This window comes from Cibotium barometz, chromosome 5 (genome assembly GCF_041138505.1).
Source record: "Cibotium barometz isolate CiBa-2024 chromosome 5, ASM4113850v1, whole genome shotgun sequence".
Lineage (NCBI taxonomy): Eukaryota > Viridiplantae > Streptophyta > Polypodiopsida > Cyatheales > Cibotiaceae > Cibotium > Cibotium barometz.
Genome location: NC_141050.1, coordinates 23,200,025 through 23,218,786, shown reverse-complemented (window position 1 = coordinate 23,218,786; position 18,762 = coordinate 23,200,025). Strand labels below are relative to the sequence as shown.

At 46.5% G+C, this 18,762-nt stretch overlaps 1 protein-coding gene across 4 annotated transcripts in view; it reads right to left on the bottom strand.

The window, feature by feature from the left end:
* Positions 1–18,762, bottom strand: part of LOC147638226 (uridine/cytidine kinase UKL1, chloroplastic-like) — a 42,228-nt gene that overhangs the window by 11,002 nt on the left and 12,464 nt on the right. For all 4 annotated transcript variants that reach the window (XM_086798128.1, XM_086798124.1, XM_086798127.1 and 1 more), the window contains exon 6: positions 7,940–8,036. In XM_086798128.1, coding sequence (XP_086654254.1) covers positions 7,940–8,036 — 97 coding nt within the window. The remainder of the gene's footprint in view (positions 1–7,939; positions 8,037–18,762) is intronic.

Genomic DNA, 18,762 nt, shown 5'->3' with positions numbered 1-18,762 from the left:
CCATGCCACTCAGCCCTGGCTGTCCCATACCACCAGTGCTTGCCCACATTGACCCTCGGCGCAAGACTATCCATGATCCACCACGTCCATGGCAGAAGTAAGCCTCTTGGTCCAAGTCCAAACCATAATGAATAATGACAACCCAAGACTCACTTATATAGCGCTAATTGTTGTACAAATAACAATGCAGTCATATATAGCCAATAACTTGGATTCATTAAATCTGAACCCTAGCCACCTGAATCTCCTTGCTTTCCTTAATCCCAGGGCTCCCCTAACCCTGCTGGATTAGTTCATAACCCCAAGGGTTAGTGCTAGGTACATAACAAGTGGGGTGAAAAGTAGCTAGAAGCCGTGTTTTGTCTTCAAGTTATTCGAGGACACGGAACATACACATAAATTGATGGGGAGTTTTATGCTTGCCCTAGAGTAGACGTGAGTATCTCCTGGTTATGTGTGAAAACACAATCTCCGTTCAATCTTAGATGAGGATTGGACAAGGGAGATCTCGTGGTTCGAATAAGTACATGGCACTAGAACTTGTTTGTGCATCAAGTGGACTAGTGTTTGCCGACAACACGACAACTAATGCAAGATGCCATTTGGTATGACATTTGAGTTGTGCTATGGGTCTATGCTAGGGTTGTTATGGTAGAGCTATTGCCCTTTGGGATTCAGCTCTTGGACGAGAGTTGGATTGACAATAAGCAATCGGATCTTTGTAATAGGGTCTACAAGAGGAGTCTTACATTGGCCTAGGTAACATGCAGTGTCATGATTGTGACTTAATCTCTCTTCGTTACCCTTAATTATCCTTCGTGACTTAATCTCTCTTCATTACCCTTAATTATCCTTAATTACTCTTAATCATTGAAGAGACACCAGTGAAGGGTCACACCCTGTCACATGGGTTATCATCAAAGTACACGTCTCTTCAAAGGGACACATCTATTGAACAAAGGACACATCTCTACGTCCAAAGGACATAACTATTCATTCAAGAGTCACACCCTTTCATCAGGGATGTACCTCTTCAGGCCCTATTTAACAAGGCCTTGTGTCTCAATGCAAACAACACAGCTTTCCGCTCTTTGTCTCATGTTTACTCAAGTATTTAAGCATTAAGATATTTTAATCATGTTTAATTCAGGTAAAAGCTTAACAGTGGTATCAGAGCAAACAAGCTCTGACCTGTAGGATGCCCACACCCAAAAAACCCTAACCCTAGCCCTAAAAATCAAAAACCCTAAATCAGCAAATAAACCTTCCAATTCACATAATGTATCTGCGTCCCCTACTTGCTGATGGTTCTCTCACTAGGGCCCAAAGGCGTCAACAACCACAACCCCCGAAGCCTCAACTTGCAGAGTCTTCATCTCAACCTACTACTGTGGAGAATGAAACCCACCAGCCTCTGGCAATCCAGCTCTAGCGGATTGGCAACAAGTTCAATCCCAAGCACAAGTTCAACACTTTCTTGCTCGCTATTGCCATTGTAAAGTTTCATGCTATTATAAAAGGTGATCTTGTCTACAAGCCCTCTCTCCTTCGCTCCCTCTTCTCTCTCTGGTTTTGTCTATGCTTCCGCCTATGAATACTCCAACATGTTATCAATCGCTTAGGATTCTGGCTGCTCTCATCTGCGATTCTGCTCCTTCTTTGCTGGCTGCGTTTCTGACTACTGAAGGCGGCTGTATCTCCTTCTCAGTTGGCTGCGTTTCTGGCTACTAAAGGCGGCTGTTTTCTCCTTCCATCTGCTGCATTTTCTGGAGCACCAAACAGTGGCTACGTTTTCTGTACATAGCTGCGTTTTCTTCTCCACGTGCTCTTCCTCACCAGATTTTCACTCCCCGGGCTGCCCTGTTGCTGCTGCTTCTTGCCAAGCATCATCGGCAAGCTTCTTGGTGCTGTTTTTTCATCATTGATCGCAGTGAAAGAGCTGTTTTCTCTGTTTTTACAGCGTGGACTGCAGTAGAAGGTGTTTTCTCGCATGTGGTGCATCCCGACAAGCGGCCCCGACATCTCTACTTCTTCCCCGGCCTCCCCTCCTTCCGGTTGGGTGTTTTCGGTGAGTTTTGGTGGATTGTTTTGCTGCTGTCCAGAGGGGGCTGATTGGTCCTGGTGCCTCGCTTCATTGGAGAGTGCTCAAGAGAAGTCTTGGAGTGCTGAGATTTGTGTACTTTGTTGCTATGGATATGGCTGCCCTCCTGTATGAACAAGGATGACCTTAGCTCCCTACTCTTGGAGGAAGAGTCCGTCCTCGTTTCTCAGGGTAAGATGAAGGTGTCCCTTAACAGTTCTGATCAGGCACTTACTTCAATACAAAAGAAAGGTCGGAGTCGTTGCTTCTCATGTGGGAAGAGAGGACATTTGTCCAAGGATTGTTTGTCCAAGAAGAAGGACAAGACCAAGGGCAAGTCTTCATCTCAGAAGAAGGGTAAAGACACGACACACGACAGTGATATAGATTTCTCTAGTAACACATCTAGGGCTCCCAAGGCACTTCCGGCTCGAAAGGACCAAGATGGTGTACTTCTCTAGTATACATACAGTTCCCCCCATGTGCTTCTAGCCAGAGGAGGCTTGTGGGCGGGAGAGGGGCTGATTGCCGCTCCACTTACTGGTGCATGGGAGCCATGATTCGGAGTTCCAAGCATTAGACATCTGGCAAGACATGGTTATCTTTGGTGTGGCAGAGATTATGAACTGGATCTATTCAGAGTTCATTGTTCGAGGCTTTTGGGACGTGATGTGTTCACCGTCCACTGTTGGGGATTATGGGCGCGGTGTGTCCAGCAACTCATCATCTATTCTTGGAGTTCACTGCACATTTCTATGGGAATTCGTAGCCAAGCAAAGTTTCTTGTTGTTCGTGGTGGCATTTTTGTTTCGAGGAAACAGGTTGGCAGATGGTCTCTCCAAGGTGATTCCAATATCTGTAGTACTAGAGGGTCCATGGTTGCATCTTCATTAGCTTATCTTCTTCAGACTCAGAGGGCATGTTAGAATTGTGCATCTCAGTGTTATATTGGCTTTACTTATTTTCTGGGTATTTTAGCTATTTCTCCTATTTTCTGGAAGTCGTGAGCAATCGGCCAGCTCACTCCCTTCACTATAAAAGGGGCCTCACATATTCACATGATGTAGTTCAATCCCAAGCACAAGTTCAACACTTTCTTGCTAGCTATTGCCATTGTAAAGCTTCTGCTTCCGCCTGTGCATACTCCAACAAATTCTTCATCTCTAAGCAAACACCTGAATCGCTGAAAATCATGGTACTCTTCTAATGACATAGCCGTGGTCTCATGAGTAATGGATCAACGGCCCTAGTTCCCGTCCTAAAGTCCTGGATCGGCCAGCCTCATAGTTGTCCCCTTCATTAGGCCCTTTCCCTCTACTCTCGACATGGTTCTGTCACCCCAAGAAAGATTCCTCGAGAAATCTTGCTCTAATACCACTATAAGCCCAACAGGGCGTGCTGTGACAGATTCCACCACGGATCCAAGACATAAATATATAGAGAGAAGATAGAGAGAGAAGGGTTTAGGGAACTTTGCACAGGACACGCACTAAGCCGGTAACAGCCCCGGCCCCTTTCAAGAATTTATTCAGGAATTCGCAAGCCACGATCAATACATCAATGAATACAAAAGCAAACAAATATGCCAATGTAGAGACCCAAGTCAGAGTCAATGTCGCAGGACGAGATCTTGATGCCAAGCGCACCTTGGGGATGACCCACAAGAATCTCTCACCGAGCTAGTACCAGATCCAAGTCCAAATCCTAGCCCAAAGAACTCCAAGCTCGTAAACAAGATACACACTAGATACGTGTAGTTGACGAAGTATATGATGTTTAACCGTAGGGTTGATGCCCAATCCTCGAGTAGAAGCCAACCCACAAAAGAGGCCTCACAAAGGAGTATGATCGGTGTAGTTCCATGAGGCAATACCGTAACCGAATGGTGAAGATCAACAGATGGCGGTGGAATTCAAATGATTGAATCCAGGTGGGGGTTCCAACTGGCACAGAAGTGGTGCACAGTAGCTGGGTGGTGGTAGCAACTTTGTACAAGAGGTGGTGGTGCAATTCGGCAGTAACGCCTCAGAACAGATGGCAACTCTGCCAGGCAGCACACGGGCGGTAGCAGCGGGCGCAAAAACATGGTGTTGGCTGGCATAGAAGTGGCAAATGGCGACAGCGCTGGCGAGCTAGTTGGCGGTGCTTCAAGAGGCGCAACCGGCCGCTGGTGGCATTTCAGGTGGTGTAGCCATTACAACAGCGAATCGGCGGCTCACAAGTAGCGGTGGTAACATCGGAGTGTTGGTGTCGGCACCACAACGCTGCCCAACAGGCGGTGGCGACCAAAACAGCAGGCAACGCTGGCAAGTGGAGGGGTAGCACCTGTAGGTGGCCAGAAGGTGGCGATGAAGTCTCATGCCTCAACAATGATGAAGATGATGATGAGCACCTTGCTTTGAAGATGATGGTAATGATAAGCTCCAATATCCAATGATCTTGTTGATGATCATGATGAAGAGCTCATGCTAGTTTTATACCTGAGAGGAGCCCTGCTTTTTGCCTGAAAAGCTTGCCATGCTTTTGCTTTGCCTTTTTCTCTTTACTTTCATCTTTTACTTTTAATAATAAAATATTACTCAACTTAAGTTCTTGTGCTTAGCTTTTCCGGCTCAGTCTCCTCTTGCCAATGGTGCTCCTAATTTGCGGTCAACACAATTTGACTTTTTGCTTTTCTCTGCTTTTTGACCAAAACTAGAGCTTTTCCATGTGCAAACCTTATGGTCCCCGTCCCCATGCCTTCTTCCACTAATCCTGTGTCTGGGCAAGGATTCCATCATGTGAATAGAGCTAGGAGGGCCAAATAGGAGGGTCAAATAGTTACACCGCTCCCATCATCCCAGACGATGAACACATCACGTCCAAAAAAACTCGAACAATGAACTTGGAACTCATCCAGTCCATAATCTCTGCTACACCAAGCAATAGACTTGGAACACATCCAATCCGTAGCTCCAAAATGAACTTGTCTCGCCAAATGTTTTACCTGCTTGGGAACTCCGACATACTAGTCCCATGCACCAAAAAGTCAAGGCTTGTGACAACCCCTTCTCTTGCCCACAAGCCTCCTCTGGTTGGAAGCACACGAGGGAAACTATATGTATCACTTTAGCAACTGGCCATCCACGTCCTCGTTGGCTTTTGTAGCCTTGGGGGCACTAGAAGTATCAGAGTCATCATCCTTTATATGACCATTGCCCTTCTTTGAAAACTTGGTCCAAGCCTAGGCTTTACCTTTGTTTTTGCAATCCTTGGCCAAATGACACTTCTTTCCATAAGAGTAGGGTTGACCAAGGATTAGAGTTAAGGCTAACCGAGAATTAGAGTTAAGGCTTAGATGAGACGTGGGGACCCGAAGGGTTCACACATCGGCTAAGAACGCTAGCAAGATGAGGTCTAGATTGGCTAAGAGCTTATAATTAATAGCCTAGGACTAATAATGGCTAAAAGCTTATAAATAAAGCAAGTGCCAATAATAGCCACGTTAATACTATATAGATAAGTGACCTTGGAGTCACTTATTGGACAAGAGATCAAGTAGTTATGCGGTGGCGTGTGGCCACCAAGGAAGTATGTAGTATCTCGTGGCCAAGGAGCTGCAAGGTGGGAGGTCTCATCCTAGTGGCATGGGACGCTAGGTTGGGGCCATCGGTACGAAGCAAGCTCGCGGTAATTAGACCTCAGGCTCGGGGGTGGTTCGAGGCACTAAACCTACGGTTGGGTGGTGAGTTGCTAGCCACAATCCATCGCAGTCATGCGATCCATATAACGATGTCGGGTCTATGAAACCTCGTCAAGGTTTCGGATAATCCTTGGGCATGGTCTATGGAGACCTTACATAGCAGCTCATGGAAATGGGAAACCTCACTTCATGGGGCCAAGGCAAGGCTCTGGAGCTCCTCAAATGAATGGGGTGCACATGCAACCATCCTCCACCTTGTAGGTGAGAGGGTGCCAAGTGTCGGGTGGCACACCAAACTTGGTAGGGTATCCCCCAACACTCGTTGGGATCATGCATGTGTGCATTCCCACCCTTCAAACTCACATTAATGATTTAGGTGCCCTCTAGGATAAAGTGCACGCCCACTCAATTAAGTGGATGTGAACCTCCATTACAATTTATACACAAAACAGACTCGTTTTTACAATGAAGGATTTAAAGCATACTTACCACCTGTTTACATGTACAAATACAAGTCAGATTCAAGCATTGGAGATATTCTAGTCCACAGGATTAGTTCCAGGAGTCCCCAGACCCCGATGACCATTACACTCCTGATCAAAACAGACTAAACTAATCTTAAGGCAATGCATACATTTTACCAATCAACAAGATAAAGAATGCAGTGCACAAATTGCATTGGATGATCTCCCATTCTCATAAGCTTGTACATTCACATTACTCGGCTCAAGCACCGGCACCAAGCCCCTATGTGCCTCACAAAGTCCATCCAAACTCATCAATGGTTATGTCCAGCTGGTGACAGTTCTAGCCCTCCACATGGGCGCCACAGATAGAGACAAGGCTAAGAAAGAAGAAAGAACTGTGGGTTCAAATCAATTGCGAATAATTTGAAAAGGACACAAAGAATCAATTTCTACTTCCAAAAAGGTGCAATGATGCAACGTGGTAAGGTCAAGCAATTGAGACATGGACTGTGAAGGAATACATGGCCAAAATCTGGAAATTTTAAACTCCTTATTGGACAACTGGAGAAATACATAGACAAACTCTGAAAAGTAGAGTAGACAAACTCTGAAAAGTATACTTAAGGTCACTCCTCTTCCTCCTCAAGGTGAAGCAGCTTCGAGAGTATTGATGATTTCTATAGAGACCACTCATAACTCATCACCTCTTTCTTCAGAAATGCAAAGAATAACAAGAAGCACGGTAAGGATTGAAGCAACGGTTCCCCTAGGAAATTTCCAGGTTGCTCCCATTAGCGAATTTTTGCAACAACAGCTCCTAAGCCACTTTGCTGAAGGATAGGTGATGCCACTTGAGGGATAAAGTCACAAGACACACCATGTCCGAAACCCCATACCAAGCAAAAACGAGCAGCTTTGGTCCAAATTGACAAGTTACTATTCCACAGCCTACTTAAGAACTTATTGCTGAGGCTACTGACCCAAGGATGTGTAGTTGTATCGAGGACATATCTCTTACTCATGCACATACTGTACATGCTGTATGTCATAATTATCATACAAGCTTGTTGAAAGCTTTCTAAAACATGTAGAAACATGACCTTTTCAGATTAACTCTAATTCCAAAAAAGCTTGCTAAACACTTCATCTCCCCCCCATGGACAAGGGCCCATAGTTACCACGGAACGTCGTTCCGCCTTCCTGGAACGCCGGAACGCCGTTCCGGGCGAAGGCACGTTCCCGGAACGTCCCGAAACGTTCCGAAATTTTTTTTATTTTTTATTTTTTTTATTTTTATTTTTTGCTTGCAGAAATGTATGTTCATGTCTTGGGGGAGCAAATATTATGAAGCATATTTGGCTATCTGTATACAAAAGTTGCATTTTTTTGTGTCATATGCTGACATGTCATATGACGTGGCGTTCCGCGACGTTCCCGATCCGCTCCCGTTCCCGTTCCCGCTCCCGTTCTAGCATCCGACGTTCCCGGAACGTTCCCGTTCCGCGGTAACTATGCAAGGGCCTCCATCCAAGTGTCTGCAAGACGGGGATGGTCTATAAAGTCCCTTAGTCCTGTTACAAGTTCATCAAATAGAGTCTTCTAAACAAAGACAATGGTAAATCACATTACAGCACCCTTGAGGAAATCGCATAGTGCACAAAAAAATTACTCTTTATCATTCAACATGTAGACTTTGAAGGTAAGTCAAACCTGTGTCTACAAAGATTTTCATGTTCATCGTTACACGGACTCGTGGATCGTGGAAAATCAAGATCCCTTCCATTATCACAACATCAGCTGCATTCACCTACAAAAAAAAACATTAAAAGTTGCACTTAAAAAGTGTTGAATATTGTAAGTGGCATTAAAAAATTTCCATCAGTGGGCCTTTTCCTGAATGGATATTGTATCACACTGCCCAGCAGGGGGAGTAAGCTCAAACCCCAATACTTTAAAAATATTTATTTCGTTATTATTTATTTATTCGTTCATTTGTATTGTTATCTATCTTTATCTTTATATTGATAACTCTCAAAAAAATGTTCTTTATGGCATTCATACCTGTTACATGCACTGGGCTTGATCGTGATAATGCACAAAAGGGCCTTCTTTATACCTTTATGTGGTGAGAATCTTTAGCATCCAATTCAGAGAATAGAGAGAGAGAAGAGAATGAGAATGAAGACGACGACACAGTATTGGGTCCCAAAAACCCACTGAAGCCCCACCCCCCCTGCAAGCAGGAGTATTTGCTTATATTATTCTTTGGAGAATGTTGTACAATGCACTTGAGTAAACAAGCGATATAAATGCCCAATGCAAGGACAAGGAAGACCGTACATCGGCTGAGTATCCACCAATCTGAGGCTCTACTGAAGACTCTTCGGGCCACTGATGCAAGTCCAAATAGCTGTAGGACTGCACATATGCTAGCTGAATGTGAAGAGGAGCTTCCTTAGTGGCCTGGAGTCGACTGAATGCTGAACTGTCCTCTTAGTTTTGCTGAATACCTTACCTAATGCTAAGGATGGCTTCTACATGCACTAACTCCTAAATTCTCCAAGTGGGTTAAGAGGACTGACACTTGACTGACCTCTTAGGCTCAGAGACTAACCTACGTAGCTCGTGCCAGACTGTCCCTGGACTGAGGGCTCACAATGGGGTCATGGCGTACGACAAATGTTCCTATAAAAAGGTGCTACTTCTGTACAAATGTTGCACTGATGATCATGCCAGTGTGTCACTGTGTGAAATCGAGGTGGGTAGTACAATCCAAATTTCTAAGAATATTAAACTTCACATTAAAGACACTAAGTACAGATAGCTTCACCAGTAACAACCACACTCACTTAATGAGTATAAAAGACTTAGAGAAGTTGACAACACAATGGGTCCAAAACGGGCCACGCCCCCCCCCCCCCCCCCCCCCGATAAACCTTTATTACAAGGAGTATTTGGAAATACATGTAGAGAGTGCTCTTGCACCAGATTTCCAAGTATCAAGAATGAAAACAAAGTAAAACAAACTCCACCACCCAAGCCCAAGGCAAGGGGTGTTTCCAGCTTCACACCAACCTAGTGTGGATCTCACAAGAGAAGCTCAATCTCACATAGTCTACTATGTGGACCTCACAAGCACTCCCAGTCTCACACTAAACTAGATGCTCTTACAGAACCTTGGCCACTTGGTCGTCAATCCAAATAGAATCACTTGTTGCAACATCAATCACAATGCACATACCTTCCGTTTGTTAATCTTTCAAGACACCGGTAAGCGTTGTATCAAGAGAAGAGCTTGATGAAGTGCCTTCAGCAGTTCCACACCTTTGATACAAAGAGGTTTCCCCAACAACCTATGTGTGAGAAGATGTTATCAACAATTGACCACTCTTCCCATACTAAGTCCAACCTATCAGAATGCACAACGGAAATGAAGACAACTGCTGTAGAGAGCAAAACGCAAATGAAAGAGAGAGAGAGAGAGAGAGAGAGAGAAGCTGTGTAACTTTGCTATATACACCAAAGAAAATCCTAGAATACACAATGTGAAGTGTGGGGGCAAGGGGGCCATGTTATATGGCCCCAAGCTGCTAGTCGGCCAGCCTAAAACAGGCCGACAGCAGCCCATGCTCACAACCAGCAAATGGGTGGCCCCCGACCAGCACATGAGTAAGTCGGCCAGGTCACCTAGACAGGTCGGGTACCAAAGCATGCAGTCGGCCAACATCTTGGGACAGCCGACAGCCCAACCACACCTCAGAAAAATGGAAAAATACATGGAGAGTGAGGAAAAATGGGAAAACACTAAAACGAGCGGGCACACCCACAACAGAGGCCCTGGTATAGTGTACAGATAGGAGATGACTGCTAACACCCCCTCTCAGCTCTTGGATGTGGAACCAACCCCAGTGAGCTGGAGTGCCGCCAGAGCATAGCCTAAGGTAAAGACTTCGTGAAGAGGTCTGCCGCATTGTCCTCCGTTGAACAATAAAGAAGCACGATGTCACCAGCCAAGATCTTCTCATGAACAAAGTGATATTGTATCTCTATATGCTTGGTCCGAGCATGGAACACCGGGTTCCAAGCAATAGCGATACAGCTCCGGTTATCGCACTGGATGATTGGGGCTCCTTCTGTGGAAACCAGTCTCGCCAAGCAACCTCCGCAGCCACACAATCTCGTAAGCAGCACTACAAGCAGCCCAACACTCTGCCTCTGTAGACAACAAGGCAATAGTTGGCTGCCTTGCTCCATGAAACAGCTCCTGAGCCGAGGGTAACACTGTAGCCTGATGTAAATCTCCTTGTGTCTGGAATCTCGATCTCCCCAATCTCAGTCACTCCAACCTTGGAGTCAAACTCGGTCCTTCGTTTCACCTCCAGTGTCGTAGAAGAGTCCAAGATCCTTCGTACCCTGCAAATACCACAAGATCCGCAATCCTGCGTTCCAATGAGACTTCAACGGCGTCTGCATAAACGAGCTCAACAGCCCCACAAGAAAGCTTGTAACTATTTGGCCCTCCTAGGTCTATTTCACATGATGAAATCCATGCCCGGACACTAGACACGTGGAAGAAGACATGGGGACAAGGTCCATAAGGTTTCATTAAGAAAAAGCATCATTCTTGGTCAAAAAGCAAGAAAAAGCAAAAAGTCAAACAAGGTTGACCGCGAGCCAAGGGCACCATTGGAAGGAGGAGACTAAGCTGGACCAAAATGCTAAAAGCCGCTTTCTCAAAAAGCAGCTCTAGGGCCAATAAGCAAGGCCCTAGAGTTGTAAAAGCACAAATCAAGGACTTTGGCTATTATTAATAATATTTAATAAAAAGGCAGAAGCAAAGCAAAAGCATCACTTTTTGGCAAGAAGCAAGGCTTCCCCAAGTATAAAAGAAGCATGAGCCTCTCTTGAGCATCAAGTTGAAGAAGAACCTCTTCATCGCGTTCACATCTTCGTTCAAGCGTGGAGATTATCTTCTTCATCATCATCTATGTGAACCAAATCATGGAATTTTTCATCGCTACCCTGATTTCAGGGCACCTCCAGCAACTGCAGTGCCACGTCACCATCTTTCCGTGCGACTATACGGATCCGCGCAACTGTACGGCTGTACCGACAAAAAACAAAACAAAAACCTTGAAAATTCTGAAAACCCTAAAATTGCTCAAAAAAACCCTAAAAACTGCTTTTTGGAGGTTTTCATTGCCCGAAAACCATTAAAACAGGTTTTATATCAGTTTTCTTGCCAAAAAGAGCTTCTCTAGGGTTTTCATCATCGACAAGGCTATAGGAATTGTGGAGATTATTCATTGGATGAGTAAGTGGATTTAGAGCTTGGGCATGAAGCTTGGACATGAACATGGAACACAAAGCTTAGACATGGAGCTTGGATTTTGGACTGGGATTTGGACTTGGACTTGGACTTGAATTTGGATTCATTGGACTTAGGATCCATTGGATTCGGATATTGGATCTGGTACTAGCCCGGTGAGAGATACTTGTGGGTCATCCCCATGGTGTGCTCGGCATCAGAGATCTTGTGCGTCGACATCGACATCAGCAAGTGCAGAAAAAACAGCAATGGTGAGAGGAGTGTAACTCTACTATATATACACAAGCTCCCGAATATGATACAAGATGAAAATAGCAAGGGGTGTGGGGGTACATTATATATGGACCCCAGGCAGCAGTCGGCCTGCTCCAGAGGCAGCCGACAGGTGCAGATTCTCCACGACCAGCTACAAGACCAGTCGGCCAACACTGTACTGAAGTCGGGTACAGTCGACCAAAGAAAGAATGCGCCTGCCAGCTCATGACTGTCCCCCAAGCCACAGATAAATGGAAAAAATATGGGAAAAATTACGAGTGAGAAAAAATGAGAAAAGCACCTACAAGGGCAGGCACACCCACAACAGAGGCCCTGGTGTCTTAGTAAAGACAGGAGATGACTTCTAACAACCCCTCTCAAGTTTCTGATACTGCGAGGCATCAGCTGGCTCACAAGGATCATTAACAGTCTCACGGTCCTGTAGAGCAACTGAATGCTCCTCAAATTCCACCCGAAAGCCAGTCTTGCATACTTCATGCACTGATAGAAGATGAAAACCAAGAGCAGGGACGTAAAGAACACGGGAGGAATGCTTACCCCCCTTGCCGTCGGGAATAATCTCCATCCGGCCCTCACTGTGTATCGGAATGGTGGAGTTGTCGCCAATGAAGATGCGACCTGACCGCCGTTTCAAATCCAAAAAGAAGTCTCGGGAAGGAGTCATGTGCCTGGAAGCACCACTGTCAAGAATCCACTCTCGGGTATTCTTTGCGGTGAAGCCAACTGCCTCCTCGCTCGAAGATGATGAAGCATCTGAGTCCATCATCTCTAAGTGCACAAATGCTGGAGTCTTTGCAACTGAGGCTGAAGAATCAGCACTCTTCCGCTTAGGACACTTTCTCCAATAGTGGCCTTTCTCGCCACAATCATTGTAGGACCTCTCGGCCTTCAGTCTCTCTCGATCCGTGTCAAGCTTCTTCTCAGAAGACTTCTCCGATGAAGCCTTCCCTTTGCCCTTGTTGTTATTCCGGCCTTTCGACCGTTGGGCAGTTAAGGCCTCCGAACCTTCGCTGTGAGGAGGGTTCGTGAATCGTTCCTCCTGGTCCAAGACCATGGGCACAAGCTCCTCCCATGTAATGGCGCTGAGCCTGCCACTAGTAATCAACGAAGAGTAGAAAGCGGAATACTGAGAAGGCAAGTGGGACAACAAAGTGATGGCCATATCTTCTGATGATATCTGTTTCCCAGCCTGAAGGACTTCCTGCTTAAGGGCCTGCAGCTTGTTAATATGCTCCCGCATCGTCGACGACTTTGCAGGGCTCATAACCCGTATCTGTACTTCCAATAAAATCCTCTTCATGGGCGATACCTTGTTGAAAAGAGAAGCCAAATGCTACCTTATACCTCTGGCCAACGTCATATGCTTTACATGATTGATTACCTGCAGTGTGCAATTGAGGAAGATAAATGAGCAGACCCTGGCGTTGACACGATCCCACAACTCTGCCTGTGCCTCCCGGTCCTTTCGGGTTGACTGTAACTCCCCTTCCTCTACTTCCGGCCGTGGAACCCCAACAACGATGAAATCAGCAAGGTCGTATGACTCCAGAACAGATTCCATCATAACCTTCCAAATGTCGTAGTTGTTCCCGTCCAATTGACGGTCCACCAAGAACGTGGGGAGCGTAGGGATCTTCACCTGCCTCTCGGCCATCTCTAACAAATCTGCCATTGCGGGGATGTAATCTGAAAAAGGGTGGGTGGGTGGGAACAAAGAAGAACTTACACCTGCAAGTGGCTGTCCAGCAAATCAGCCCGCCGTTCTCTTGCTTCTCCTCTTCCCAAACACTCCCGAACAGTCCAACAATCAGCAACGCAACAGTCCCCCTCTTGCTCACACAAATCCCAAGAACTATCAAGAGCCTAGGGCTCTGATAGCATGTCAGAATACGCAGCGGAGATGATGACAAAATCTGGAAACACAAGAGCAAGTGCAGAAAAAACAGCAATGGAGAGAGGCGTGTAACTCTACTATATATACACAAATCCCGAATATGATACAAGATGAAAATAGCAAGGGGTGTGGGGATCCATTATATATGGACCCCATGCAGCAGTCGGCCTGCTCCAGAGGCAACCGACAGGTGCAGATTCTCCACGACCAACTACAAGACCAATCGGCCAGCAAACATAAGTCTGCCAGCACTGTACTAAAGTCGGGTGCAGTCGACCAAAGAAAGAATGCGCCTGCCAGCTCATGACTACCCCCCAAGCCACAGATACATGAAAAAAATATGGGAAAAAATACGGGGAGTGAGGAAAAATGAGAAAAGCACCTACAAGGGCGAGCACACCCACAACAGAGGCCCTAGTGTCTCAGTAAAGACAAGCGATGACTTCTAACAGCTAAAAGCCGCTTCTTCCTCAAAAAGCAACTCTAGGGCCAAAAAGCAAGGCCCTGAAGTTGTAAAAACCTCCAACAACTACAATGCCACGTCACCATCTTTCCGTGCAACTGTAAGGATCCGTACAAGTGTACGGGTTGTAAGGACCCCCAACAAAAACAAAAACCCTGAAAATTCCAGAAACCCTAAAACTGCTCAAAAAACCCCCAAAAATTGCTTTTTGGAGGTTTTTATCGCCCGAAAACCATTAAAACAGGTTTTATATCAGTTTTCTTGCCAAAAAGACCTTCTCTAGGGTTTTCATCATCGACAAGGCTATAGGAATTGTGGAGATTATTCATGGGATGAGCGAGTGGATTTAGATCTTAGACATGAAGAACTTGGACATAGAGCTTGGGCATGAAGCTTGGACATGAACATGGAACACAAAGCTTAGACATGGAGCTTGGATTTTGGACTGGGATTTGGACTTGGACTTGGACTTGGATTTGGATTCATTGGACTTAGGATCCATTGGATTTGGATATTGAATCTGGTACTAGCCCGGTGAGAGATACTTGTGGGTCATCCCCGTGGCGTGCTCGGCATCAGAGATCTTGTGCGTCGACATCGACGTCGGCTTGGATATCCTACATCGGCATATTTGTTTGTTTTGTATTCATTGATTGTATTGATCCTGGCTAGCATGCCCATGGATTGTTCCTGAATAAATTCCTAAAAGGGGACGGGGCCTTTTCCTCGCTCAAAGTGGTGTACTGTGCAAGATCCCCATTCCCTTTTCTCTCTCCCCTCTCTCTTTATATTTTTATCTCTTGGGCACGTGGTTGAGTCTGTCACTGGATGCCCCGCTGGGCTTACAGAGCTCAAGTCCAATCTGCTGTTCAGCAACCAGATCAATGAACCAACCAGCTTCCGGTACAGAGAGGCGCCAACTCGCTCACAAGGATCATTCATTGTAAGCTTTGTGTTCGAGTCCATCGGTGACGTGATAGGCATGCAGTTCTCGATCCCAAAGGCCTCAAGCAGCTCATGGACATACCGCTGCTGAGAGACAAAGAACCCCCTTTGGGTCTGCCACATCTCCAATCCCAAGAAGAAGTGGAGTAAGCCTAAATTGGTCATCTCAATCTCCTTTGACAAGGCAGCCTTCGTCACTGATGTGCTCCACATGACTGCCAGTGAGAATGAGGTCATCCACATAAAGGATGATCAACGTGACCATACCGCATTCCCGAAAGAGATAAAAGTTAGGTTCTGCAACTAATCTCTGAAATCCAGTCCGTAGAAAGAAGGAATCAATCTTCTGATTCCAAGCCCTGGGAGCCTACTTAAGACCATACAAGGCCTTCCGCAACCTGTAAACCATCCCTCTTGATCTTGGAACCTCAAAGCCTGGAGGCTGCTTAACATAAACCTCCTCCTGCAGCAGGTCACCGTTAAGGAACGCGGATTTCACATCCATCTAATATACGGGCCACTGCTGAGAAGAAGCAAGGGCAAGAACGGTCCGAATCATGGTCATCCTCGCTGTCGGTGCAAAGGTATCCTCATAGTCGATGCCAAGCCGTTGCGCATAACCCTTAGCCACAAGTTTGGCTTTATGATTGTCCACCGACCCATCTGACGTATACTTGGTCTTAAAGACCCACTTGACACCAATGACAGACCGTTTCGCCGGCCTCGGAACCGACTCCCAAGTTTTATTCTCTATGGCATCCAGTTCCACCGGCATGGCTTTCCTCCAAGTATCCTATGGAAGGGCTTCCTTAACGGAAGTGGGCTCTATCCCGCATGATACGAGACATCAAAGCATAGTTTACGTATAAGAGCTCCGCTGAATGACTTTTGTCACGAACTCTATGCGATCTTCGAGGTCCGTCCTCTATGGTCCATTCGGAGGGAAGCTCCGTAACACCCGACTCCCGAAGGGTGTCTAACAACCACCTGGGTACTCGAACAGAACGCAGAGTTTCCTGCTGTTGTAGGGGCACATCTCCAATCGCAGGCTCAACCTCCTCGATTGACTGAGGCTGTCCAACCGGAACTATCTGGAAATCATCATCAGACTCGTCTGGGTCTCCAAGAAGTGGCAACTCATCAACAGTGGAAGCTGGAACATGCTCATCAAAAACCACATCTCTGCTGACGATGACCTCATTCCTCTCCAGATCATACAACCTGTATCCCTTGGAAAGAGAGTTATATCCCACAAAAACAATTCCCCCTCTACTTCTTTGGAATGTGAACATATGCATCACTCCCAAACACATAGAAATGGGAGACATCTGGTTTCTTGCCAAAATACACCTCAAAGGGAGTTGACTATGTTCGGTACTGAAGTCGTCGGAGAATGGTTGACAGCCAAAGCCATAGCCTCTCCCCAAAGTGGACGAGGAAGATCACGATGCTCCAACATCGTCCTCGCCATCTCTACCACAGTCCTGTTCTTACGCTCAACTACTCCATTCTCTGAAGGCGAATCTATATTGGCCAGCTCCCGCTTGATGCCATGTTCCGCACAAAACCGCACAAATGCATTGGAAGAAAACTCTCCTCCTTTGTCAGCCCTAAGAGTCTTTATCTGCAAGCCAAACTCTTTCTCCACCATCACATGCCACTCCTTGAACCGAGCAAAAGCTTGGTCCTTCTGGGAAAGAAAATAAACCCAAGTGAATCTGATACAATCATCAAGCAGCAGGCGTCTGCATAGGTCCACACAAGTCAATGTGTACCAACTCCAAAGGTTTCGAAGCCCGCCTGGAAGCCTGCTTCGAAAAAGATTCCCTGTGCTGCTTACCACGAATGCAAGAACTACAACGTCCCTGCCTACTGCCAACATCTGGCAAGCCAACCACCATCTAGTCCCGAAAAGCTCGCCACATCGCATCCACATTCAAGTGGCCAAACGGAAAGTGCCACAAGTCACAGCCTGTAAGAGAGGAAAGTGCTGAGAGTTTGTATATCCCGTTCTCCACTCTGCCTTCCCAAACAACCTGGCTTGTCTCTCTGTCCCGTAGAGCAATAGAATGCTCCTCAAACTCCACCCAGAAGCCAGTCTTGCAAACCTCATGCACTGACAACATATGAAAACCAAGTGCGGGGATGTAAAGAACACGAGAGGAATGCTTCCCCCCTCTGCCAGCCGGAATGATCTCCATCCGGCCTTCACTGTGAATTGGTATGGTGGAATTGTCGCCAATGAAAATGCGACCTGACTGCCGTTTAAGATCCTGCAAGAAATCACGAGGAGGAGTCATGTGCCTGGAAGCACCACTGTCAAGAATCCATTCCCGAGTATCCCTGACGGTGAAGCCAACTGCCTCCTCGCTCGAAGAAGATGAAGCATCTGGGTCCAAAATCTCCAAGTGCACAAAGGCTGGAGTCTTTGCAGTTAAACCTGAAGAATCAGCACTCTTCCGGTTATTCCGCTTGGGACACTTCCTCCAATAGTGGCCTTTCTCGCCACAATCGTTACAGGTCTGCTCGGCCTTCAGTTTCTCACAATCTAAATCGGGCTTCTTCTCAGAAGACTTCTCTTTGCCCTTGTTGTTGTTGTTACGGCCTTTCGACCGCTGGCCAGTCAAGGCCTCAGAACGTCCGCCCTGTGGAGGGTTTGTAAATCGCTCTTCTTGGTTCCAGACAATTGGCACAAGCTCCTCCCACACGTGATGGTGCTGAGCCTGCCACCACTGGTGATCAGAGGAGTAAAATGCTGAGTATTGAGAGGGCAAATGGGACAACAACATGATGGCTATATCCTCTGACGATATCTCTTTCCTTGCCTGGAGAACCTCCTGTTGAAGAGCCTGCAACTTGTTGATGTGCTCCCGCATCGTCCACAACTTTGCTAGATTCGTCACCCGCATCTGAACTTCCAAGGAGATCCTCTTCATGGGTGATACCCTGTTGTACAGAGAAGCCAAATGCTGCCAAATCCCTATGGCCCGCTTCATATGCTTTATGTGATTGATCACCTGTGGTGTGCAATTTAGGAAGATGAAAGAATAGACGCGGGCATTGACACGATCCCATAACTGTGCCTAAGCCTCCCGTTCCTTCCGTATAGAGGGTAACTCCCCGTCTTCCAACTAAGGCCATGGAACCCCAACAACAATGAAATCAGCCAAGTCATAAGACTCCAAAACGAACTCCATCATTACCTTCCATATGCCGTAGTTATTCCCATCCAACTGTCGGTCCACCAAGAACGTGGGGAGTGTTGGGATCTTCACGTGCTTCTCAAACCATCTCAAGCAAGTCTGCCATCTCAAGGGTTCACAAGGTCTTGTGAAGGGAGGGTAGGTGGGAAAAAAGAAGAAGAGGCGGCTGCAAATAGTATGCAAGGTGGCTATCCAACGGTGATGGCCGCCTTCTACCCAATCTTCAAGTCCGATACAGCCCAAACAATCTCCAATCATGTAACGCGCGGAAGCTCTGGGTAGTCTTCTTTCAGCCCTAAACACTCTTGGAAACCTTCTGATGCAAAAACGCACCATCTAATGCAAAAACGCAGGTAGAGAGAGAGTAGAGAGAGAGAGTGAGAAGTGCTAGAAATTCAGTATATACTATGGTACAAAAAGGTA